The 27,302-nt window shown below is 37.4% G+C and overlaps 2 protein-coding genes across 2 annotated transcripts in view; one reads left to right on the top strand and one right to left on the bottom strand.

Annotated features, from left to right (window-relative positions):
- Nucleotides 1-27,302, top strand: part of AGBL3 (AGBL carboxypeptidase 3) — a 94,576-nt gene that overhangs the window by 43,638 nt on the left and 23,636 nt on the right. Inside the window, 11 exon segments of the mRNA XM_089917382.1 lie at nt 784-891; nt 3,838-3,976; nt 5,191-5,466; nt 5,468-5,733; nt 5,736-5,967; nt 9,553-9,715; nt 10,854-10,980; nt 11,975-12,075; nt 12,279-12,391; nt 13,119-13,185; nt 24,870-24,948. Coding sequence (XP_089773508.1) covers nt 784-891; nt 3,838-3,976; nt 5,191-5,466; nt 5,468-5,733; nt 5,736-5,967; nt 9,553-9,715; nt 10,854-10,980; nt 11,975-12,075; nt 12,279-12,391; nt 13,119-13,185; nt 24,870-24,948 — 1,671 coding nt within the window.
- CYREN (cell cycle regulator of NHEJ) overlaps nt 24,669-27,302 on the bottom strand; it is a 71,221-nt gene continuing 68,587 nt past the window's right edge. Inside the window, exons 4-5 of the mRNA XM_089917377.1 lie at nt 26,546-26,684; nt 24,669-24,865 (exon numbers count right to left, since the gene is read on the bottom strand). Coding sequence (XP_089773503.1) covers nt 24,762-24,865; nt 26,546-26,684 — 243 coding nt within the window. The 3' untranslated portion in view covers nt 24,669-24,761. The remainder of the gene's footprint in view (nt 24,866-26,545; nt 26,685-27,302) is intronic.

The raw sequence follows: 27,302 nt of genomic DNA, 5'->3' as shown, positions 1-27,302 counted from the left end.
GGATAGTGACCTGTGCTTGCACACAGGCTTCTTGGTGGCTGCAGCAGCAGCCTTAGCGTCCCATGCCTGTCTCTGGGGTCCGTGCTGATAGCCCCGGCTCGCACCCATCTCTGGAGCTCCTTTAAGCGGCACTCTTAATCCCCTCTCCTCACGCACCAGGAAACAAAGAGGCAAGAAAAAGTCTCTTGCCTCTTCAGCAGCTCCAGACCTTTTCCCAGACTCCCTCCTGGCTAGCTGTGGTGCACTAGTCCCCTTCAGGCTGTGTTCATGCAGCCAACCCCAGTCCTCTCCCTAGGATCCAACCTCCAAAGCCCGAGCCTCAGCTCCAAGCCCCCACCCGCCCTGGCAGATGAACAGACAAGCCTCTCAGGCTGGTGAGTGCTGGTTGGCACCAATCCTCTGTGCGGGAACCTCTCTGCTTTGCCCTCTGCAGCCCTGTTGCTGTGCTTTCCTCCGTGGCTCTGAAGCTTCCCCCACCACCACCCCCAGTCTCTGCCAGTTAAGGGGCTTCCTAGTGTGTGGAAACCTTTCCTCCTTCACAGCTCCCTCCCACTGGTGCAGGTCCCGTCCCTATCCTTTTGTCTCTGTTTTTTCTTTTTCTTTTGCCCTACTCAGGTACATGGGGAGTTTCTTGCCTTTTGGGAGGTCTGAGGTCTTCTGCCAGCGTTCAGTAGGTGTTCTGTAGTTGTTCCACGTGTAGATTTATTTGTGGGGAGGAAGATGATCTCCACGTCTTACTCCTCTGCCATCTTGAAGGTCCCTCTGTTTTCTCTTTTTCTCCAGATTGGACCCCTTCTAATCCTGAGCGAATGTACATCCCAACAGGCCTGGAGATAGAACCCCTTTATCCAAGCTCCAAGGAGGATCCTGTGGTTTACCTAGCTGAAGATGGCGGGTATATGAGACATGTTGCTATAAAAAATAACTTGGTCCCTGGGCTAATCTCTTAGTTATATTTGTTCTGCTGTTTATAGTGGAAATTGTAAATTAACAGGAAGTCCCTGACTCCACAAACATGTCTGGTTACATATTAATCCAAATGTTGATACAGTGCTAATTATGTTCTTGAAGGTGCATATTGCAGCTTATGCATACTTACTTTAAGATAAAGCATCATGTTGACCATGAGAATGAAGAGTCTTATTGCGATGGAATTAAGCTTTGCATCAGTTTTCAAAGATAAATCCAGCGGAGTGCTCTGCAGCTATCATTCCCTTTCCATCTATAGGTCATTTTCATGCAGTCTTTCAGGCGATTTGTTTTCATATTATGCCAGTTTGATGCATTTCTTGGGACTGCATTCTTGAAAAGAGGAAAATATCCCACATTGCAAATAACATCTAAGATTACATCTCAGGACAGTGTTCTTAACACTCAGGATTAATAATTGCACCTTGAGAGCTCTGGTAATGCAGAATCTCTGCTTCATGATAGAGTATGCTAATAATCAAACATAGAAGTCTCAACCTATATTCTAAACTGCGCTGCTCCTGAAGAACCAATGTAAGGAAGTATGGGACTCCTGTACAGTTTCACCATCACATGTTATGGAAAAACCAGAATGAACTTTTTGGCCAACCTAATATCTTAGACTATATATTAAAGATGACTTCCAGGAAGCAAATGTATTTTATTTAAAGAGCTGGCAAAACAGAGAAATTCACGGGAATTCCTTCTTATACAGTAAGCAATAACAGAAATCATATACTCATGCATTTTTAAGCAACTGGGGTGAGAAAAGCACCTCTGATTTTTTATATTTGATTTCAAATATTTACACAGCTAACGTACCTCATAACTTTCACACATCAATGAGATCTAATATGAAATTAAAGTAGTTGAGGTGAGTCGGTCAAGGTCTTGTCAGGAAGTGGATAGCTTACATAGAGTAATTTAAGAAACTTTAATGAAAGGATAACTTACAAAAGGGTGGACAGAATTAAGGGAGACTAATAAGGGATGCTGAAGCAACATAGAATTGTCAATAGAGCAGAACCATTATTTCTCCTAGGCCTGAAGGGGTAAGAGAACAGAGTGGTTTCCAAACCTGTAGCTGTAGGAGAAGGAAGTCCCCAAACAACTGAGTATATAGAATTCTGGGTTTACGTTTTTTTCTTTTAAATATTTTTCTTTCTTTAAAGATATTGTTCCATTGTCTCATGACATTGTTGTCTTTAGTAAAAAGTCAGCCATAATTTATATCATTGTTCCTTATATGTGTCTTTTTCTGTTTGGCTATTTTCAGCAATTTGACTGTGACCTGCCTAGATTTGGTTATCTTTATATTTATCCGGCTTGGAGTTTGCTGAACCTCTTAGATCCATAATTTAATAGTGTTCTTTGTTTTTTTCCAAATTTGAGAAATTTTCAGCCATTATTTCTTCACATATTTTCTCCATAATATTCTTTCTCTTCTGTCCTTTGGAATTCCAACTCCAATCCATATGGTAAATTTCTAGCTATCTCCCACATGTCACTGGGTCTTTGTTCTTTTTTTCTCCTCTGGCCTTGGGTTTGGATAATTGTATTCATTTGTTTTTAAGTTCACTGAGTCTTTCCTTTGCAATATTCAGTTTCTCTTAAGCCCATCTGGTAAATCTTTCATTTCCATTATTGTACTTTTTATTTCTAGAATTTTCATTTCATTCTTTTTATAGTTAACATTTCTTCTTTTTTTGAATTACTTGATCTGTTTATTCACTATCTCTATCTTTTCCTTTAAGTATTTTAACATATATTCAAAGTCCTTCGCTGTTAATCGTACCATCTGAGTTATCTCTGGGTCTGTTAAATATTTATTGGATCACATTTCCTTCTTCTCTGTGTGCTTCATAATTTTTTTTTATCATATGTGGGAAATTGTGAAAGATATGTTGTAGGAGTTTGTATTATGTTCTTTTTAAAAATTATGCTGAATTTTTTTCTGGTAGGCAGCTAAATTGCTGGTAAATCATTTTGCTTCCTTTGGAATTGGTTTATTTTTTTATAAAAGCAGGTGTTTTCATTTTGTCCGTAGTCCTAGGTCATGGCCCTTACTCCTGAATGTGGTTCTTATGCCTAATACACAACCTTTCTAGAGTCACGATTGAACGCCTGAGGTGCTCAGTGAAGTCCTTGTATTATGGATAGGTTGAATTTCAATATATCCTAGAATGTTTATCCTCTGGTATCTCAGTCCCACAGTAGCACTCTGTCCTATCTTCCCTAGTCTTATCCTATGCTTGTAGAGCCAAGCCTTCAGCCAAGGACCGGGGAACCACCATGTAGACTATTGAAGCCCTCCCTCTACGTAGCGTTCTTCTCTCTGGTACCCAGGGTACCAATTTCAGCAGCCCCAGGCAACAGTCTCACCTCCTCAGCTCAACATGACTGTTATGCTATCCTTAAGTGCCATCTTCCTAAGAGGTAAAAAGTACCCCCAGGAAGAAAACAAGAATTAAACATGGGCTTATTTCATGTATTTACCTTCTTTCAAGAACCATATGTAGTTCTGGTATTTGTGTTGTCCAAATGCATGAAAACAGTTAATTCATATTTTTTGTCCAGTTTTATAGTTATTTGCAGTGAAAAGATGACTTCAGGACCAATTACTTCATTATAACCAGAAGTAGAGTAAGTATTTTTACTGTGAGAAATATATGAATTTGTTTCAGGCATTGCTTTTCTAGTCTAAATACTCAGACTTACTTATTTCAACATAAACCTATATGCTAGTGTCAAATTATGTTAAAATTTATAATCCTTAGTGACACTTCAGTTATACTGTAGTTCCAAACTCTATGCAGAATAGCCTATATACTTTAGCTATGGCTTGATATCTTTATGGTTTCTCATCAGCCTACAAAGAGCCTTGTTTTGTGTATTCCCAAGTTGGGGGCAACCGAACACCCTTGAAGCAGCCTGTGAATAACTGTGATGATACTTTGATGTTTGAAGCAAGGTTTGAGAGTGGTAATCTACAGACGGTAGTCAAAGTGTAGGTTTTGATTATTTTTATTTGAGGAGGTAGACTATCAACTATTTATTATTTCCTGTATTAGATACATTAGTTTTAGTATCCATTACTGAACTATAATTCCTTGAAGTATAGATGCTACTTAGAGATTATTTTAAGGGGGTAGATATGGAAGGTTCTGGATTCAAACAATTTTGAGAACTATGAATTAAAGTTAAACAGGTTTCTGTAATGTACATTTTCAGTATGCCAGTATGAATTGTCACACACACACACACACACCGCTTCTCAGACTGCTTAATGGAGTAGTTCTTCAGATGAGTGTTCTGTAAAACGTGCCTGGGAACATGCCTGCAATCCAAGGATATTTTTTTTTTAAATTTTTATGAAAAATTTTAAACATACACTTAAGTACAGAGCATAATACAGTTCTACATTAACTATCATATACCCATCACCTAGATTCAATGGCTCTGAAGGTTTTACAACATTCATTTCCTAGTTCACTGTTTATAACTACACACACAAACACATATACACACACAATAAGTGCATAATGCTGATAGAATAGGAAGTACTTGGTAAAAAACGTCACAACTAACCAGGTAAAATTGTTAGATATATAAGTAATATACTAATGAAATTATTTTTGCCTTTAAGTATCTTCAGTGATTAGGTATGGGGGATGCAAACAGTTATGAAATACAGTTCCTGTCCTCTCAGAGTTTACAGTTTTATAATCCATATGCTCATAGTAATTTATATAGGTTTTTAACCTTTCTTAGTGATAGGTATTTCAGATTCCTAGAGCTAGAATCTATATAAAACAGAAATATACGTCTGAAATAAAAAAAGAAACATTGGGCTTGAATTCTTAAAAACTTAAGAACTCTTTAGTCACTTCTTTTATAGGAAACATAACTGGGTTGACATATATAATTTTTGTCAAATGCCCATTTTTTTATGTGCTCTCTCGAATACAAAGGAGTAAAAAGACTTTAGAATTCACATAGAAGCAGTTTTGCATCCAATAAAAGAGAAAGCTTCAAAACTTTGATTTTTTGCAATTACTTGCTTATTGGACATTTCCTAAATAAATGTTGTTTCCCAAATAAAAAGCTTTCTGTGAATAGGTAGTTTATCATTTGTATATTTATTATTACTTTTATTATTTAATTTAAACTTGAATGTCATTTTTATGTGCTTTTTTTCCCCTTCCTTTTTTTGTGTCTTAGGGCAGAATATGAATACCAGATGACTGTGTGCCCTGACCTGTTCACAAATAAACACACCCAGTGGTACTACTTCCAAGTCACTAATACCCAAGCAGGAATAGTCTACAGATTCACTATTATCCATTTCACCAAGCCTGCTAGTCTTTATAATCGGGGTATGCACCCACTGTTTTATTCTGAAAACGAGGCCAACGCTCATAATATTGGCTGGCAGAGAATAGGAGACCAAATGAAGTATTATAGAAGCAACCAGGGGCAAGACGGGTGCCATTATTTCTCTTACATGGGCATTTCAATTTCCACACAATAAAGATACCTGCTACTTTGCTCACTGCTATCCATACACTTACACAAACCTGCAAGAATACCTTTCTAGCATCAATAATGACCCAATACAGTCAAAGCTTTGGAAAATACGTGTCTCGTACCACACAATTACTAGGAACATGGTGTATGTTTTAACGATTACTACCCCCTTGAAGAACAGTCAGTCAGGAAAGTGAAAGGCCATGATTTTGACTGCAAGGGTACATCCAGGAGAAACCACAGCTCTTGGATCATGAAGGGCTTCCTAGATTATATTTTAGGAGACTCAAGTGATACACAGTTGCTCCAGGACACTTTCATCTTCAAGGTGGGACTCACGCTGAATCCAGATGGTGTGATTGTGGGAAATTATTGGTGTTCCTTAGCTGGATGGGATTTAAACCTTAACTATACATCTCTCCTGAAGGAGTCATTTCCTTCTGTTTGGTATACCCGGAACATGATCCGTAGGTAAAATAAGCATCAAATTACCCTGTGCTTATTTAGTAAACTTGGTAGTAAGAATTTTGCTCCCACAATCCCAGTCATTTTACTCTAGATTTTCTTAAGATAGTTTAACTATAGCTACTTAATTTTTTTCCTCATTCTTCCCAACTCTGCTTCTGTACCTTTCTGGCATTATGCCACTACGTTCACTAGCTTTCTTTTAAGTAATGAAATAGACTCTAGAACATTTTAATGGCTTAGTGAAAATGTATAGTTACATTTGCCTATCCTAAAATTTGGTTTCTTCCTAAAGTTAATGGTAGCACTGATGTTTATTTTGGGATCCTTGAATCCCTTATATGTGAAAATTAATTACATCTACAGAGCCTTCTGGCACTACGTTGACCATACATTGCTCTATGATGAGTCTTTTGATGACAGGTTACATACTTATTTAAACTTTCATGAATAGTCTTATTTGCCCCTGGAAAAAATGAACAGCTTTAAATTTTCTAAAGAATCAGAACAGTAAAATGCACGTAGTATTTAAAGCTTTGTTGAATTACTGGGTGAATTCTTTAATAGATTCAAGTAATAACAATCAGGAATAGGCATTGCTAAGAGTAGAAAGATTTATTGGAGTCAAAGAACACCCAAATCCTCTTAACCTTTTTGGTTAAGAATGTGGAGACTAGAGTGAAAACGTATCAGATTGGAATCCCTGCTATATCATTTGCTAACTGTGTGATATTGAGCAATTTAAAAACAAACCCAAACCTCAGTTTTCTCATCTATAAAGTGGGAATAATAATGCTTACCTCACGGACAAGAGGATTAAATGAGAATATTACTACTAAAGTGCCCAGAATAAAGTGCCCAATATTACTGGAACATTGGAAGCTCTAAATGTATTCAGTGTTTCCACAAATGTAAAAAGAAAAGAAGTTAATGAATTAGATATAGATGTAATAACTCTTTGTAAACTATTTAGGATTGTTCAAATGTTACAATAATAAGTACTATTATAGAGAGTGTTTATATCCTCATCCAGCTCTGTCATCAGGGCCCCTAGTAAAAGCATAAGAGCCCTGTTACAAGGAGGAGGACCTCAAAGATACCTCCAGTCCCTCAGAGGAGCTGACAGGCTTCAGGAGCACCCAGCATGGCTCTAGTTACTTAGTTCAGCCTCACCTTTCATGTTAATCCTTTTATTTTTATAGACACATGGGGAGTGAAGTGCAGATCCCCACAAAAATGAGTAAAAACTCTTGTTTTATACCCCTCACAAATGTGGACTACAGAATTCTCTGAAATTATTTGGGAAATATTTAAGTCATAAAGAGTAACCCATAACTTATTTTCCTGGGGATGGCACACAATGAAGAGAGCTGAGTAAATGCAATGTGGTATCCTAGATTGGATTCTGGGACAGAAAAAGGACATTATTGGGAAAACTAGTGAAATCCAAATAAGGTTGGGAGTTTAATAGTAATGTACCAACGTTGGTTCCTTAGTTTTTGACAATGTGCCATGGTTATGTAATATGTTAACATTAGGGGAAACTGGATGAGGGGTAGATATATGGAAACTCTCTCTACTATTTTGCCAGTTTTGTGTAAATCTGAAGTTATTCCAAAATTTAAAGTTTATTTTTTAATAGAAAGGGAGCTGATGGGATGCCAATTAGAGTATTTATAATGTCTACTTAATGTTCTTTGACATTAAGGGTGCCTGGCCCGACACAAGATGGATTACAGGCCAAGGCCCTTTGGCTTGTCTCTGTGGAAGATATTTTATATGTCTTTGTTCTTCTTAAATTGCCTCATAAGAAGGTTAAGGCAGGAATCTATTCAATAAGTTTCAGAAAGACTTCCAAGAAAGAGAACTACTTTAATGCAATTAATTAATCATAGGCAGATAAATGGAATAAAAGTCAGTCACATACGTGTGGAAAGGTGAGAGGCTGTAAGTATGTCTAAAACTAAATATATTTAAAGTATTTGAGAATAATAGAGAGTAGCTTTTAATATAGGATACTTAGTGTAAGGTACTTAGAATATCTTAACTGTGGCTAAGAAAGAAATCCCAACTGTTTCTAAAGTGATTTAAATTAGTGTTAAGATGAGAGACCCTATTATGCTGTTTGACTTCAAAAGTAGTAACATTTCTTTGGGATTTAATTACTTAGAGGTTTCTTCTGACTCACTTAAGAAACCAAATGTTCATTAAAACTGGGGAAATGGTTTAAAAATGTACAGCATATCTTATTTAAGGAGCTAACTTGATAGTCTTACTTTATAATCTAGTCCTTTTCCTAAAAACTTGTAATGATCATTTGGTGACTTTATGTCAATTTTATGTTATCAGTTAGAATTTACTGGTCATCAAATGAAAAAGGGCAATAAATTAATACATGTAACAGACTTCAGCTTGGGATTTCACTATAGCTTAAAGAAGTATTGTTTTGGATAGAAGCTACACTTTGAATATTTAGATTTTAGGATTTAATATTTTGTTATAAAAGTATTACATTTCATGTTACTATAAATTATTAACATTTGGCATTTATTCTTCCAGATATAACAAACAGTATATGTAATTTTAGTTATTAAAGTAATATAATAATGCTATATGAAGTTTGGAAATATGATATGAAAATAAAGGCAAAAATGTCGGTAATCCTACCACCTTAACACCACCACTTTTTCAGCTTTTGAAAGCCTCTCTACTAGTTATTTTCATCAACCAGTTTGGGGGACTTATTTTTTATTACTTTAATATTCACTGAATGCCTAAATTATGCAGGCTAAGAATTGTGCTCTTGAGAAATGATTTCTTTAAATTATTTATTAGAAATTTACCAGAAGAACAATCAATTCAAACTTTGGTACTATTTTTCTCAAAATGATATTTACTCACCACATTACTCAAAAGTTAAATATTAATTGGCTTCAGCACTAAGTCGTCAGGCACTCAATTTTTAACACATATTTTGGTACTTGTGTGCATAGCACTGTTTTAGATGTTTTGAAGCATTCCCTATCCATATTTGATTAAATATCAAAAATATGAAAACTTACCTAGGCAAGTGCCAAGTAAATGGTACCAACATTAAGTGCTACAGGAGTTCAAAAAAGAAAAGTCTGTGGGCTTGACTAGTCAGAGGAAGTGAGACATGAGGTTGGTGTTGAGGGATAAGGGGTAGTATTTGCATTTACAAAGATGAAGAAAGAAGATACTTCAGTCAGAAAGAATCTATGTGAGAGCTAAAAGGCAAAGGTAAGAGTGAGCTGTTTTCTCTGTACAACAAAAAAAACAATCAAAAAAGCAGAGAGATCCTCTTGGAGAAAGTCTTGGGAGTAAGGTAAAAATTTTGTCCTTATACTGGAAGGCTAAAACATTCATATTTTATATACAATTAGTAGGAACTTATTGTAGGTGTTTAAAAAATTATATGTTAATAATCATAAGAGGTAAGAAAAGAAACTGAAAACTAGGATATAAGAAATTCTGTTTATTTGGATATTAGACTTGTTAATCCATAATTACAGCCATAGAAGAAAAATGCAGAGGTAAAATGTAGTAACTTGTTCTTTTTCTTCTTCGTAGATTGATGGAGAAACGAGAGGTTATTTTGTATTGTGACCTTCATGGCCATAGTAAGAAAGAGAACATCTTCATGTATGGCTGTGATGATAGTGACAGATGTAAAGCATTATACTTACAGCAACGAATCTTTCCACTTAGGCTGAGCAAAAATTGTCCAGATAAAGTAAGCGCCTTTAATATTTTGACTTTTCCTTTACTACATGTTGCCCATGCAAGACAGCAAAATGGATAATTTTAGTCAGTAAACTGCTTTTTTATTTAGTTATTCTGATTGGTTTATAAAATTGACCATAAGAAAGCAACTGTGTGAAATGTTTAATGACCAGTAATTTGAGATATGAAAAAAAATGCCCAATATCCTACCACCGTACTTAATGATAAAAGACTGATTGTCTTCCTCCTGAGGTCAGGAACAAGGCAAGGATATCCACTTTTACCCCTTCAACTCAGCCTTATACTGGAGGTTCTAACAAGTACAATAAGGGAAGAAAAAGAAATAAAAGGCAGACAGATTGGAAAGGCAGGCGTGATTGTGTTCATAGAAAACCCATGCAATCCACAAAAACTCCTAGAACTGAGTTTAGCAGTGTCATAGGATACAAGGTCGACCCACAAAAACCAACTGCAGTTCTATATACTCACAGTGAACAACTGGAAACCAAAATTTAAAAGAATATCATTTACCATCACTCCAAAATAAGTGAAATACTTGTGACTGCAAAGGGATGGCACAAGGGAGTTTTTAAGAGGTGATGGAATTGTCCTATATCCTGATTTGTGGTAGTGTTTACACAAACCTATACATGTGTTAAAATTCACAGAATGGAACACAAAGTAAATTTTTTTAATTGTAATTAAATGACAAAAACTCATTGTAGATACTGATGTTATAACAGTCCTTGAGGGCGACTTTCAAATTATCTTTCATGTGATAATAAAGCATCTTTATTCGATTCTGAAAATCTACAACACTGATCTTCATTCCTAAACATGTTTAGGCTCCTTCCTATAGCCTTCTAAAGTCAACACTATGAAGAATTCATCAGCTGGTTTTGAATGCATATGTTATATATAGATAAAAAATAAAATTTATTTCAGAATTTAAGTCTATAATTCTCAGAAATGTAAATATGTCATCCTTAAAATGAGTTATTTTCATTGGTCAGGATATAAAAGCTCCCGAAGCTTTAGAGAGAATTATTGCTTTTGCACAACTACTTTTTCACTTCCAACCTTACTTCCTATGAAAGACATTGTGATTAGAAAAGCAATGGGTCTCATTTTTATTTGCGTCTTTTCAGTTTTCATTCTCAGCTTGCAAGTTTAATATTCAGAAGAGCAAAGAGGGAATAGGAAGGGTGGTAATGTGGAAAATGGGAATCAGGAACAGCTTTACCATGGAGGCCACTTTTTGTGGATCTACTCTGGGTAAGATCAAGTGTCCTCATTCATGACTGTCAGAGCTTTAAACCAAAGAGACGTTTTTAATGTAAGATTAATAGTGTAGGCAACTGGATCGTGAGCACTTTCTTCCTGCTTAGATACATACTGATATCTAATCAATTCTATAGATAGGATGAATAAACAGACTCCCACTATATATCTCTATCATCATTTTCCTTTGTTTAGAAAAGGAAGTTTTAGCACATACATAGAATACCTAATTGGTTGTTTCATGAACTAATCTTTAACTGCTTGTTTGGGGTTTTTGTTTTTGTTTTAGAAGGGGTTCCTACAGATGACTCTAATGATTTCAAGAAAAAGCAATGCTCATAATTAAAATATCAGGATAGAAATCTCTTTAGTAGATTTGCCATTTTTAAGGCAAACTTAGACTGGGCTTTGTTTTTGTTTTTTGTCAATTTGTATTTTAATTGGTTCCTTGAACTAGAAAGTGTGCCCTAGTTCCATTTAAGAAAGCTTTCAGTCACATTTAACATTATCCTTAGAATGCCCCATATTAAGGTAATTGTCACATTATTAGAAAATGTATCAACTCAAAGGAAAGTGCTGGAAATCCACACTTGTAACTTCTGGCTAGTTTTTAAAGCACCTTGAAATTCTTATAACACTATTAATGATGATGAAAACATTAAAATATTTACCCAGGTTTTCCTCTAAGTGATAACTAGGGTGCTTATAACTGGTAACCAAGTATTCTATAACTTTCTTACTGAATTTTCTTCTGCTTTGCAACACAGACTAATCTGTATTAAGTCACCTTTGGTCCAGGTGGTGGAGAAGGAACAAGGGAAAGCAATAAGCTGTTAAATGACCTGTCCCAGTGTAGAAAATCCAAAGGACAGAATATGGAATCATATCAGATGTTTTGTTTACATTTTGTTGGGCAACTTAGGGCCTACCTGCTAAGAAAATATGTTTAAGTCACCTTCAAGGGTGGCTAAACTTACTGATGTTTTAGGTAATAAAAGAGGCACTCATTTCAACACAAAAGACTTGGAGTCGATGGGGTATCATTTTTGTGATTCTCTCTTGGACTACTGTGATCCAGACCGAACCAAGGTAAGTAAAGTCCATTTGATGATACATCAGACTCCAGTCTCTCAGATAACATAACCTGCCTATGGGCCTACAGCAGTTTGTTCCTTTTAATATCCTAACAGTGTTCAGTGTTTTTTGTACTTGATGTTCCAGGTATCTATAAATATTCAGTTTAATTAGGAAATAGTTATTTTATAATTAACTCATCTATCATTTTCCCCTAGTATTATCAGTGCCTGAAAGAATTAGAAGAAATGGAAAAACATATAAACTTGGAAGAAGTCCTTGATGATTCAGATACTCCTCTGAAAGAAATTACATTGGATCTAGAGTCTAGGTAAGTCAGGATGGTGGTAGTGATGTAATTTGCTGTGCTGTTCTACTGATACTATGCTCTTTATAATAACATGAGGATGTAATTTTCAGTCTGTACTGAAAATCCTGACTATAGGTGGAGGAAGATTTTTCCCATGCACATTACTTTAGCCAGACCTCATCAAGGCTTCATTTATTCATTTATTTAGATGATATTAATTGAGCACCCACTATGTACTGTATATGAAAGACATATTCAAATTGTTTTTAATGCTGTCATTACCCACAGAGAACTGACACACTTATAGAGATGCCATATAAATAATCTAAGTTAGTGAATAATAAGTGCAAAATTTAATGCCAAGGGAATGTTATTGGAAGAAGGAAGGTGCTAATTTTAGTGCAGTTCCTATAGGAAAAGCAGAACAAATGTTTGATTCTTCCCCTTTATTTATAAATTTTCAGACTTTGAGTTAGTGCCCCTGTATTGTTTGCAGATAGAGAGTATCATTTTGAACTCATAGATTTGTTTATATTTGACGTGTTCCAATCAATTTCAGTCATCATTCTTCTAATACTCTTATAATGCCTAGAACTACTAAACATCTATACCACCTTTGTAAACATTCTTCTTATAATTAGAACTGTTTCTACCATTCCAATAAGATACTAAAGTAAAAGTAACAGTTGAAATCTTAAAATACCACCAAAACATTCTGTAAATTAAAATAATTTATTATTTTTTGTAGTAGCCATGGCTCTGACAGTTCAGAATCCAGTGACTCTCAGACTGATCTTCTCAAGTTAAGTTCTCAGGTACGATTGAAAATTTCTGCCTATGATATGGACATGCCAAATAAGTACTCTTCTTATTATGACTAACAATCAGGCAAAAAAAAAGTTTGCAGTTGTATAATTATTGTATATCATAATTGTTATTTTCTTACTATGTACCGTATCCTTAAATCACAGAATTTTCTAACCATAGGGTTTTTTAATACTCTGGCTTATTGATGAGAACAGTTAAGATCCAGAGAGACTAAATTACATTTCAAAAGCCACACCGCTTGTTATTGAGAGTTGGTAGCATAACATACGTCACCTGACTGCTAGTCCTATATCCATTCATTCATTCACTTAACAACTACGTACTGAGCCCCAACTATGTGCTTGGGAATAGAGCAGTGAACAAAACAAGACAAAAATCCCTCCCTCTGTAACTTATATTCTAGTTGGTAAGTAAAATATATGATGTGTTAGATGATCAGAAGTGCCCAAGGAGGAGATCAGAGCAGGAGGATTAGGGAGCTCAGGTGGTATTAGTACTGAATGTGCCCCCGCCCCAACCCTGACCTCCAGTGTGATGGTGCTAGGAGGTGACCAAGACAAGCTAAGACAGTACTCTATTGGTACATGTTAGAAAATGCTGATATTGCCATGTAGGGACTTCTGCAGGTGATTGTGGAGAGAGCTCAGAAAGAAAGGAAGAGAGTGGGAGAGTAAGTGTCCATCTTTTTAGACAATACATAAGTAATCATGTACAGATAAGGTCTCAAAAATGAAGAACACGTTACTGGACAATGGACAAAAAGCAGTCCTTGCTATAAAATGGTAAAGAACTTGGCTGAATTGCATTTGTGTTCTAGTGTTTTGTGCAAGGTAGAACTTGTGAGTGATAAAATTGTATATTTAGCTGAGGAGATATCTAAGCAAAGTGTTGAAGGAGTGGCTTGGTTCCTCCTGACTGCATACAGTTAAATGCAAGAGATAAATGAACTGAAGAAGGAATTGTTAAGCAAAAAGGACCCAGAACATTGAAGTTTGGAAAATTCTCAGCGCATCCATAATCCAAAGAATGAGAATGTGTGTTCAGAATAGAACAGTTAAGTGTGTGGAGGACCAACCATTTGATAAGGAGATGAGTGTGGGTATGAAGCATGGAACTAATCAGCCACCCCAGCAGGAAGACTGCCAGTTTGAACCTAAGGGGTGAGCCACAGTTTTTACATGTTACACTCCATTTATAGTTATTATAAAATATTGGCTATATTCCCCATGTTGTACAATTATCCTTGTAGCTTATTTTATACATAATAGTTTGTACCTCTTAATTCCCCACCCCTGTATTGCCCCTCCCCCCTTCCCTCTTCCCACTGGTAACCACTAGTTCTCTACATCTGTGAGTGTGCTTTTTGGTTATATTCACTAGTTTGTTGTATTTTTTAGATTTCACATATAAGTGATATCATTCAGTATTTGTTTTTCTGACTTATTTCACTTATCATAATACCCTTCAAGTCCATCCATGTTGCTGCAAATGGCAAAATTTCACTCTTTTTTTTGGCTGAGTAGTATTCCATTGTGTGTGTGTGTGTGTATGTATGTATGTGTGTGTGTGTGTGTGTGTATATATATATATATATATATATATATATATACAGGTCATCTTTATCCATTCATCTGTTAACTGACATTTCCTTAGGTTACTTCCATATCTTGGTAATTGTAAATAATGCTCCTGTGAACATTGGGATGGATGTATCTTTTCAAATGAGGGGTCTTGTTTTTTTCAGATGTATACCCAGGATAGGAATTGCTGGGTCATATGGTATTTCTATTTTTGAGAAACCTCCATACTGCCTTCCATAGTGGATCCAGCAATTTACGTTCTCACCAATAGTGTATGAGGGTTCCATTTTCTCCATGTTCTCGCCGTCATTTGTTATTCGTGGTTTTTTTGTTTTTTTTTTGTGGTACACGGGCCTCTCGCTGTTGTGGCCTCTTCCGTTGTGGAGCGCAGGCTCAGCGGCCATGGCCCATGGGCCTAGCCGCACCGCGGCATGTGGGATCTTCCCGGACTGGGGCGTGAACTCGTGTCCCCTGCATCAGCAGGCGGACTCTCAACCACTGGGCCACCAGGGAAGCCCTATTCGTGTTCTTTTTGATGACAGCCATTCTGACAGGTGTGAGGTGATATCTCACTGTGGTTTTGATTTGCATTTTCCTAATGATTAGCAGTGTTGAGCATCTTTTCATTTACCTGTTGGCCATCTGCATTTTCTCTTTGGAAAAATGTCTCTTCAGTTCTTCTGCCCATTTTTTAATTGGGTTGTTTGGATTTTTGTTTGCTTGTTCTTTTTCTTTCTTTCTTTCTTTTTTGGTTGTGTGGCATGTGGGATCTTAGTTCCCCGACCAGGGATCGAACCCATGCCCCCTGTGGTAGAAGTGTAGAGTCTTAACCACTGGGCCACCAGGGAAGTCCTGGGTTGTTTGTTTTTTTTGATGTTGAGTCATATGGGCGGTTTATATATGTTGGATGTTAACCCCTTATCAATCATATCATTTGCAAATATTTTCTCCCATTCAGCAGGCTTTTTGTTTTGTTTATGGTTTCCTTTGCTGTGCAAAAGATTTTAAGTTTAAATAGGTCCCATTTGTTTATTTTTGCTTTTATTTCCTTTGCTTTAAGAGATAGATCCAAAAAATACTGCTACAGTTCATGTCAGTGTTCTGCCTATGTTTTCCTCTAGGAGTTTTATGGTTTCCAGTCTTACATTTAGGTCTCTAATCCATTTTGACTTTATTTTTGTATATGGTATTAGTGAATGTTCTAATTTCATTGTTTTACATGTAGCTGTACAGTTTTCCCACCCCCACTTGGTGAAGAGATTCTTTTCTCCATTGTATATTCTTGCCTCCTTTGTCATAGATTGAGCATTAAGTGTGTGGGTTTATTTCTGGGCTCTCTATTCTGTTCCATTGATGTTTGTGTTTATTTTTGTGCTAGTACCATACTGTTTTGATTGTGGCTTTGTAGTAGTCTGAAGTCAGGGAGTGTGACTCCTCCAGCTCTGTTCTTCTTTCTCGCGATTGGTTTGGCTATTGGGTTTTTCATGTTTCCATACAAATTTTTAAAATATTTGTTCTAGTTCTGTGAAAAATGCCATTGGTATTTTGATAGGGATTGCATTGAATCTGTAGATTGCCTTGGGTACATTTTAACAATATTAATTCTTCTAATCTAAGAACACAGTGTATCTTTCCATCTGTTTGTGTCATGAAGACAAATTTTAAAAAGCCCTGAAGGTGACTAAGGGATCATCAGGGCCATTAACACTAGGTTTTAACAGGGCAGATGGCTTCCAATAGAGGCCATGGAGGTGAGCCGCCTGGAGCTGTGCACCGTGGTGTGGGCAGAGTCCGGACAGAGAGCCAGGCATGAGTAGCACCCTGCCAAGCTGTTGGCGTGCTATTGCCACCCTAGTGGGTCCAGAAGGCAGAGCATTGGGGCAAGAGGATTATTCTTGACCATTAAGATCTCATTGAATCTGCTTTACTAGGTTTTGAGCTTGCTTGGGACCCATTCCCCGTCCTTCTTTCCTTTTTCTCCCTTTTGCAATGGGAATGTCTTATCCTATGCCTGTCCCACAGTTGTATTTTGGAAGCACATAACTTGATTGGTTTCATGGGTTCACAACTGGACAGGAAATTTACCTCAGGATGAATCATATTTTGAGTCTCATCCATATCTGATTTAGATGTTATTGAGATAAGACTTTGTGGAGTTTAGAGTTGATGCTGGAATTAGTTAAGACGTTAGGGGTTGTTGGGATGGGATGAATGAATTTTGCATGTGAGAATGACATGAATCTGAGGGGATTAGGGGTGGAATGCTATGGTCTAGATATTTCTGTCCCCCAAAAGTCATATGTTGAAATTATAATGCCCTATATTATGGTACAAGAAGGTGGGGCCTTTGGGAGGTGATTATGTCATGAGGGTAGAGCCCTCTGAATGGGATTAGTGCCTTATAAAAGAGGCTCCAGAGAGATCCCTACTGCCTTGTGAGGATACAACAAGCAGTCTACAACCCAAAAGAAAGCTCTCATCTGACCATACTGGCACCCTCATCTCAACCTTCCAGCCTCCTGAACTATGAGAAATAAATGTCCCTTATTTATTAGCCACACAGTTGGAGGTATTTTGTTATAGCAGGTGAATGGACCAAGACAGATGTTGTATTCATTTTCTATTGCTGAGTAACTAATTACCCCAAATCTTAGCAGCTTTAAACAACAAACATTTATTATCACATAGTTCCTGTGGGTCCAGAATCCAGGAGTGGCTTATCTGGGTTCCTTTATCTAAGGTCTCTGAAAAGACTGCAGTGAAGGTAGCCTAATCTCAGAAGCAGAATCCCATTACTTTTGCCATATACCATTCAGTAGAAGTAAGTCACTAGGTTTAGCCCAGTGACCTAGGATTACAGAAGGGTATGAATACTAAAAGATGGGGATCATCAGAGGTCATCTTAGAGATTGTCTACCACAGATGTAAAAGCCATTACTTTGATTTGACCTTTGCCTCAAGGCTATGTTGAAGCCAACCTACAAATTCTAGAATTTGGGGCTCTCTGTTTCCCCTCTCAATTCAGTTTTTTTATCCACATTTTTTGAGCTGATTTCTTTCTTGTAGCACACCTTATCAAATAAAGCTAGCAACAACTAACTCATAGTCTAAACTTTCTGCCTCAGAATCTCTTTGCCCAATGACTCAGTTCTGTTAGGTATATTTTCTGTCTTTCACACTGTCACAGAAGATAGTTTTATTAAATGTATCACCTCTACATAACTTTCTAGGTTCCTATAACCACCTGTTGTTATTCAGTCACAAAGCCAATGATTGCCACATAATCTAGGTTTTTATTAGGACAGCATTCTATTTCTAGGTATCAGTTTCAACACTATTCATATTTTATTCATTAAAACAAAATTCTCAGAATCTCAGTAGCTTATAATAGCAAATACCTATTTTCCTGTTCATGGATCATCTATGGCTCTACTGGGCTAATAGGGGATCAGTTGAACTTATATCCAGACTGTGGGTTGTTTCAGATCTATTCTATGTTTCTTCCTCCCCCCACCCCAAGACCAGCAGCCAGTTAGGGTACGTTCTGCTCATGGTAAATCACAAGAGTTCAGGAGGGCACGCCAAACCATGAAAGTATGTTTAAAGTCCCTGTTTCTCATTCCACTGGCTAAATCAAGTCATATATCCAAATCTAACATCAATGGAATAGGAAGGGTAAAAATTTGGGAACAATCCAGGGGCATCTATTCCCGGGGTAGGTACTAGAAGTGCAAAGGCCATGAGAAAGGAGCATGTCTGTCATCTTCTAGGAAGACCAAGGAGGCTAATTTGGGTAGAGAAGACTGAAAAAGGAGAACAGTGGTAAGAGATAAAGTGAGATAGGTGTTGGAAGTTGAGGGGGACAAATCATGTAAAACCTGGCTTAGGACTTCACTTTTTACTCTAAGTGAGTCTGGAGAGTTTTGGTCAGAGGAGTCACATGATGTGCTTTAAGTGTCAGCAAGGTCACTTTGGCTGTTGTTTTGAGAGTAGAATGATGAACCACAAGGGGAGACCATTTAAGGGGCTACTGCAGTTATCCAGGCAAGAAAAAGTGGTGGCTGGACCAAGGTGGCAGCCGTAGAGAGGATGAGAAGTGATCAGATTTTAGATATATCTGACGGAGTCTAGAGAATTTGCTGATGGCGTGAGTGTGAGTTTGAACAGTAAAAAGGAGAGCTAGGGGTATCCAGAATTCCAGGCCTGAGCAACTGAAGATGGAGCTTCCACTTACTGACATGGGGACCATTTTCTTCTCTTCCTACTAAATCACGTTCTGAAGGTATGTATCAGGACTCCATACATTGCAAGGAACAAAAAACTCTTCCAAAAAAAAATGGCTTAGCTGGGCTCTCCTGGTGGCGCAGTGGTTGAGAGTCCGCCTGCCGATGCAGGGAACACGGGTTCGTGCCCCGGTCCGGGAAGATCCCACATGCCGCGGAGCGGCTGGGCCCATGAGCCGTGGCCGCTGAGCCTGTGTGTCCGGAGCCTGTGCTCCGCAACGGGAGAGGCCACAACAGTGAGAGGCCCACGTACAGCAAATTAAAAAAAAAAAAAAAAAAAAAAGGCTTAGCTAAAAGGGGAATTGGTTGGCTTAGTAAGGGAAAAAGTCTAGGGACGAGACTGGCTTTAGCCATGGCTTAAATAAGGGGCTCAAAGGATATCACTAGGATTCAAAGTTTTTTCCCCATTTTAATGTCATTTCTGCCTCTTCTGGGTTGGTTCCATTCTCAAACTCTCCTCTCTTGCTGGCGAAATGGAATTCCAGCCTCACATTCTCACAACTTTAAGTCTGGTAGATACCCTCTTTTCCAGTAGCCCCCTCAAAAACATAGAGTTTGATTCTTTTATTGTAGTAAAAATACACATAACATTTACCATCTTAGCCATTTTTAAGTGTACACTTCAGTGGTATTAAGTACATTCACATTGTTGTACAACCATCACCACCATCCCATAACTCTTGTCATCTTCAAAAACTGAAATTCTATACCTATTAATAACTCCCCATTCTCTGCCCCCCTGGCCCTTGGAAACCACTGTATACTTTCTTCATGATTTTGACTACACTAAGCACCTCATATAAGTAGAATCATACAGTATTTGTCTTCTTGTGATTGGTTTATTTCATCTAGCATAATGTCCTCAAGGTTCATCCATGTTGTAGCATATTTCAGAATTTCTTTCCTTTATGAGGCTGAATATTCTATTGTACGTTTATACCACATTTTGCTAATCCATTCTTCCATCAATGGACACCAGGGTTGCTTTCACATTTTAGCTATTGTGAATAATGCTGTTATGTACATGATTGTACAGATGTCTCTTCAAGACGTTGCTTTTCATTCTCTTGGTTATATACCCTAAAATGAAATTGCTGGATCATATGGTAATTCTACTTTTAATTTTTTGAGGAACCTCCATACTGTTTTTCACAGCAGCTATACCATTTTACATTCCCATCAACAGTGCACACAGGCTCTGATTTTTCTACATGCTTGACAGCACTTGTTATTTTCTGGGTTTTTTTTTTTTTTAATAATGGCCATTCTAACAGGTGTGAGGTGATATCTCACTGTGGCTTTGATTTGCATTTCCCTAATGGTTAGTGATATTGAGCATCTATTTATATGCTATTTATATGCCTATTGGCCATTCATATATTTTCTTTGGAGAAATGTCTATTCAAGTCCTTTGCCCATTTCTGAATTGCTTTATTTTTTGTTGTTGTTGAGTTTTAGGAGTTCTGGACATTAATCCCTTATCAGGTATGTGATTTGCAAATATTTCTCCCATTCTGTATTTTGCCTTTTTACTCTCTGAATAGTGTCTGTGATGCACAAAATTTTTTAAATTTTCATTAAGTTCAGTTTGTCTATTTTTCTTTTTTAAACCTGTGCCTTTAGTGTCATATCTAACATATCATTGACAAATCCAATGTCATGAAGCTTTTGCTCTATGTTTTCTCCTAAGATATTTATTGTTTTAAGTATTACATTTAGGCCCTTGATCAATTTTGAGTTAATTTTTGTATAAGGTGCTAGGTAAGGGTCCAACTTCATTCTTTTGCGAATCGATATCCAGTTTTCCCAGCACCATTTGATGAAAGACTGTTCTTTCCCTGTTGAATATTTTAGCACCCTTGTCAAAAATCACAAAGATTTATTCATGGGCTCTCTATTCTGTCCATTAGTCTATATGTCTGTCTTCATACCAGTACCACATTGTCTTGATTACTGTAGAAATGTAGTAAGTTTTGAAATCAGGAAGTGTGAACCCTCTAATTTCCTTCTCCCTTTTCAAGATTATTTTGGCATTCAGAGTTCCCTGACATTCCGTATAAATTTTACAATGAATTTTTCTATTTCTGCAAAAAATATCATTGGGATTTTGCTAGGGATTGCATTGAATCCATAGATTGCTTTGGGCAGTATTGGCATTTTAATAATATTAATAAGTCTTCTAATCCATGAACAGGGGATGTGTTTATATTTATTTATGTCTTCTTTAATTTCTTTAAGCAATGTTTTGTAGTTTCTGTTACACAATTCTTTCACCTCCTTGGTTAATTCCTAACTATTCTGTTCTTTTTGATGTTCTTGTACATGGAATTGTTTTTGTAACTTCCTTATCTTTCATTATTTGTTTATAGAAATGCAACTGTTTTTGTGTGTTGAGTTTGTATCCTGATACTTTGCTGAATTAATGTATTAGTTCAAACAGGTTTTTTGTGGACTCTAGGGTTTTTAAATATATCATCTGCAAAAGAGATCATTTTACTTCTTCCTTTCCAGTTTGGATGCCTTTTATTTCTTCTTCTTGCTTAACTGCTAGGGCTTGAACTTCCAGTACTATGTTGAATGGAAGTGGTGAAAGCAGACACCCTAGCCTTGTTCCTGATCTTAGAGGAGGTGCTTTTTGGTCTTTCACCATTGAGTGTGATGTTTGCTGTAGGTTTTTTATAGATGGCTTTTATTATGGTGAGGTAGTTTCCTTCTATGCCTAGTTTGTTGAGTTTTTTTAAATCATGAAAGGGTGTTGAGTTTTGTCAGATGCCTTTTCTGCATTAATTGAGATGGTCATGTGTTTTTTTCCCTTCATTCTATTGATTTGGTGTATTACATTGATCAATTTTCATATGTTAAAACTATCCTTGCATTCCAGATATAAATCCTATTTGGTCATGGTGTAAATCCTTTTAATATGCTGCTGAATTTGGTTTGCTATTATTTTGTTGAGGATTTTTGCATCAGTGTTCATAAGGGGTATTGGTCTATAATTTTCTTGTAGTGTCTTTGTCTGGCTTTGGTATCACAGTAATGCTGGTCTTACAGAGTGAGTTAGGAAATGTTCCTTCCTCTTCAGTTTTTTGGAAAAGTTTGAGAAAGATCAGCATTAGATCACCCAAGAAACTGTCAGGTCCAGGGCTTTATTTTTGGTTGGGAGAATTTTCATTACTGATTCAATCTCCTCAACTAGTTATATATAGGTCTACTCATATTTTCTATTTCTGCATGAGATAGTCTTGGTAAGTTCTGTGTTTCTAGTCATTTGTCCATTTCATCTAGGTTATCTAATTTATTGGCATACACTTGTTTGCAATACTCTTATAATCCTTTCTGTTTCTGTAGAATTGGTAGTAGTATCTCTACTTTCATTTCTGATTTTAGTAATTTAACTTTTTTTCTTTGTCCACTTAGCTAAAGGTTTGTCAATTTTGTTGATCTTTTCAAAGAATCAACAACTTTTGGTTTCATTGATTTTTCTCTAGTTTTTCTATTTCATTTATCTCTGCTCTAATCCTTATTACTTCCTTCCTCTTCTGTCTGTGGATTTAATTTTTTCTTCTTTTTCTAGTTCCTTAAGTTTAAAGTTAGGTTACTGACTTGAGATCTTTAGTTTTTGAATGTGTTTATAGTTATAACTTTCCCCCTTAGCACTACTTTCACTGTGTCCCATAAATTTTGCTCTGTTGTGTTTTCATTTTCATTCAACTCTGTATTTCCTAGTTTCTCTTGTGACTTCTTTGATTCACTGTTTAAAAGTGTGTGTATAATTTCCACAATTTTTTGAACATTTTATTTTTCCTTTTGTTATTTCTAACTTTATCCCACTGTGGTAAGAAAAGATACTTTGTATGATATCTATCTTTTAAAATCTATTAAAACTTAATTGGTGGTCTAGCATATGTTCTATCCTGGAAAATGTCCTGTATATGCACTTGCGAAGAATGTGTGTTCTATTGTTGGGTAGTGTTCTGTATATGTCTGTTAAGTTTTGATGACTCATTGTGTTAAGTCCTTTTTCCTTATATATCTTCTGTCTGACTGGTCTCCCTATTGTAAGTGGGGTATTGAAGTCTCCTACTATATTGTAGAACTGTCTATTTCTCCCTTCAATTCGGTCAGTTTTTGCTTCATACATTTTGATGATCTGTCATTAGGTATGTAAATGTTTATAATTGTTATGTCTTCTTGCTGTATTGAATCTTTTATTAACATATCTTTTTTAAAGTAGTTTCTAGTAACATTTTTATATTAATTTAAAGTCTATTTTGTCTAATAGAGCCACTCCTGCCCTCTTTTGGTTACTATTTGCATAGAATATCTCTTTCCTTCCTTTCACTTTCAACCAGTTTGTGTCTTTGGATCTCAGTGAGTCTTTTATAGACTGAATATAGTTGGATCATGTGTTTTTATCCATTCTGACAGTCTCTGTCTTCTGATTGGAGAGTTTAATTACTGATAAAGAGAGACTCCTGTCACTGTGCTGTTTTCTATTTGCCTTATAGTATTCTTGTCCGTCATTTCCTGCATTCCTGTCTTCTTTTGTGTTTAGTTGATTTTTTGTGGTGAAATGTTTAAATTCCTTTCTTACTTCCTTTTGTGTATATTCTATATGTCTTTTCTTTGTTGTCACCAGGGGGATTACATTTAATATCCTGAAGTTATAACACTCTAATTTGATACAGCTTAACTTCAAAACATACAAAAACTCTGTTCCTTTACAGCTGCACTCCCAGGCTTTCAGCTGTATATGTCACCAAATTACGTAGTTACATGCTGTGTGCCCAAAAACGTAAACTAATAATTCTTTAAGTAAGTGTATTAGTCTCTTAAATTATGTAATAAATAAGGTTTAGAGTTACAGACCAAGGTGATAGTAGTCTAATACTTACTTTATACTAATAAATGCTTTTTCTTCTTTAAATGTTTTTCTCTTAAATCATGTAGACAACAAAAAATTCAGTTTGAAACTATTGTTACAATAGTACTTACTAGCTTGTATAATTTCCCATGTATTTAACTTCACTGAGACCTTTATTTTTCTCTACAGCTTCAATTTACTATCTAGAGTCCTTTCATTTCACCCTGCAGAAATCCCTTGGGCATTTCTTTCAAGGCATGTCAAATGGTCACAAACTCCCTCAGCTTTTGTTTATCTGGAAATGTCTTTAATTTCTACCTAATTTTTGAAGGACAGTTCTGCTGTTTTTTGTTTTTTGGGGTTTCCCTGTTTTGCACTGTGTTCCGGCTTCCAAAGTTTCTGATGAGAAATCGGATAATGATCTTATTGAGGATCCCTTGCATGTAATAATTTGCTTCTCTCTTAATGCTGTCAAAAGTCTCTCTTTGACTTTGAAAGTTTATGTGACTTACTGTGGGTTTTTAAATTTCATCTTACTTGGAGTTCACTGAGCTTCTTTGATATTTACCTTCCTGTCTTTCATCAAATTTGGGAAGTTTTCAGGCATTATTTCTTCACTCCTTGGCATTTGTGGGTTGCTGACTTCTCCAGCTCTAAGGCTGGGATGCATGAGGCAAAAAGAAAACACATGAAACTACTCACGATCATGCTCCTCTTCTGCTCCTGAAGTCCCTCATCTGCCTTCTTCTTTTCACCTTTTAGAGCCTCTTGTGTTTATTTGGTATGTAATACCCAGGGTATTAGTTGTACTTAGTGGAAAGAAGAGGACGAGTACTTCATCTTCCTAGAAGTGGAAGTCTTAAGATAGTTTTATGTCTGTCTGCATACATACATACTATCTTTGATATACTGATAATGATTTTAAATATGATTCTCTTACCTAGAAAAAAAACAAGAAAAAACATCTGAAAACAAAGAAGGAAAGAAACTCTACCACAGCAAGCCATCAGAGAAGAGCAAGAGGTAAATATTCATTGATGTGGTTGTTAACAGTCATTGAAAAAAAAAACGAGAATGGCAAATTATTTCCTCTTATACCCAGGAAGACTTCATGATTTTTCCCCAGGTAAAATTAATGATTAAAATTTTGCTCATATTATTTACTGTTTATAAAAATACAAAAGAATCTTGACAGATAAGAGGTGGGTCTTATTACGGTGCTATATTTAAATTTCACTTATACTTACCTTACTTGGAAAAGTATTTGAGGCATCTTACAAAGATGTATCCAGGATAGCAAGAAGAAATAAATTAAAACTAAGAAAAATTAATGAAATTAATGGGAAAACAAGAGTATAAAATAGATGGTGCTGAGAGATTGCCTTCCATCATGATAGCATGAGGATCTCTGCAAACCCACTCACCAGCAAAAATCAGAGAAAATTATTTTTTTAAACAAAATTTAAAGTTTCTGGAAATGGTCCTAAGGGCATACAGCAAATGAAAAATCATCTATTCGGGAAAATCTACTAAAATTGGGTACAAACAAAAAAACAACCAAAAAGAAACCAGTGAGAGCCTGGGGTATTTGAATCAAGACTCTCCACACCCTGCCCCCCAGCTTCCAGCTCAATGATACTCTGCTACAGGAGAGTGCAGCCAAGGACACAGGGTCCACTTTCCCCACAGATGCCAGCCAGAGGGCTATCTTCCCAGGAAGGGCAGGGCTTGCATATCTTATCCTGTCTCCAGCTGCCTGTTGTTGAAGTGAAGTTCCAGGTAAGTGCAGTCAGGAGGTGGGGGCTCCCTTCTTTCTACCCAGACCCCACTCTTGAAAAGAAGGCTCCACACTTTGTGTGCTACATCACTGAAAATATTTTGGTCCTAATCGCCCGTCTTGGATTGTAAGGTGTTGGTTCCACACTGGAAGAGGCAAATAGAGAAGACCTGAGGCTCCTGCCCTCCTTCCGCCTACATCTTAGCTCCTAAAGTGGGGTACCACTGAGAGAAGAGTGCCACTGTCCCCACACTCAGCTCCAGAGACACATCAGAAATTTTGCATAAGTGCATTAAGATGGCAGAGTAGGAGGATGTGGAGCTCACTCCCCTCAAAAACACATCTACGTGTGGCACAGTTCTCACAGCAAACCAACTGGAAACTGGCAGAAGATCTCTTATACAACCAAAGCTGCAAGAAACATCCCCCCATGTCATTGGGTACGATGGGGAAAAAAAGGCATCAAGACGCAAGACGCCCCTGGGAGGCATCTGTGAAGGAGGGAGGGTCCACACAGGCAAGCCCTCACCCTGGGAACCCCATGACTGCTAGGAACTCCACCAGGACATATAGAGGGACTGGAGGGGCCTGGACTCTGATCCCAAGCTGTGTGCATGTGCTGGCTTGCTATCAGGGCAGAAAGAGACTAGAGCTGATGGCTGCCACTTCATCACACTTCCCAGCCTGAAGCACATGCCGGGTGGGGCAGCTAGTATGTGCAGTGGCTAGGCACTGAATCTTGGGTTTGTGTGCCCTGGGAGTGAACTCAGTCTAGCTGCACAGAGACAGCCCAGAGAGTCTGGGGTGTGGCCCAGGCCAAACCTCAGAGCCCATTGTCAGTACCTGCACTGCAGAGCACAAGTCTGCCATTGGAGCCCGTCATCAGCACATGCGTGGTGGGGCACAGGTACGGTGGCAGCGGACTTTGTTGGCATACGCACCACGTGGCATCACAGAATCGCATGTCTCTGGCAGACAGCCCCTGGGGAGGAATACACAGTGGTTCCTTTCCCTGTGAGAGTGCTCTGGTTCTTCCCACCTCACACCCCAGCTTGGAGCTGGATTGTGGGTGGACAGGTCCTGGGAGAGTGGCCCCAGGCAGCAGCACAATGACCTCAATTCCTGCAGCCACAACACCCCAGCTCCCAGCACCAGCCTAGCACTAGGTCTGGGATAAACACAACGGAGAAACGGACAAGACCTTGGGCTGCTTCTGGGAAGAACTGTGGATGCCTTCAATGGTGGCACATAGGTCTGCTATGACTACATGGGCCTCACTTGCTTCAGCACTCACCTCCTTTGCAACAGAGCATATACTTAAGGGCAACAGAGTCTTACTGAGCCCAACCCTCAGGGCTTCTACGCCAACAATCAGGGAGCAGACCCCACCCCCAGCAAGGCTCTGACAGCCACAGAGCAAAGAGGAGGCCCCATCCAAAATCCAGTGCAGGCTCTGGACAACACAACACCAATCCCATCCCCTATCAAGGGGATAATGGCCAGCACACTCTGAGGAAAGATGTGGCTAGCATCCATACCAAAACTAGCCCTCACACCAAAAATATTGAACTCACACAGTCTATACAGGGACACTTTCACA

Source organism: Delphinapterus leucas, chromosome 9 (assembly GCF_059928025.1).
Source record: "Delphinapterus leucas isolate spDelLeu-1000000601 "Yukka" chromosome 9, BTC_Dleu_Yukka2, whole genome shotgun sequence".
NCBI lineage: Eukaryota > Metazoa > Chordata > Mammalia > Artiodactyla > Monodontidae > Delphinapterus > Delphinapterus leucas.
This window is presented reverse-complemented; position numbering and strand designations above follow the sequence as displayed.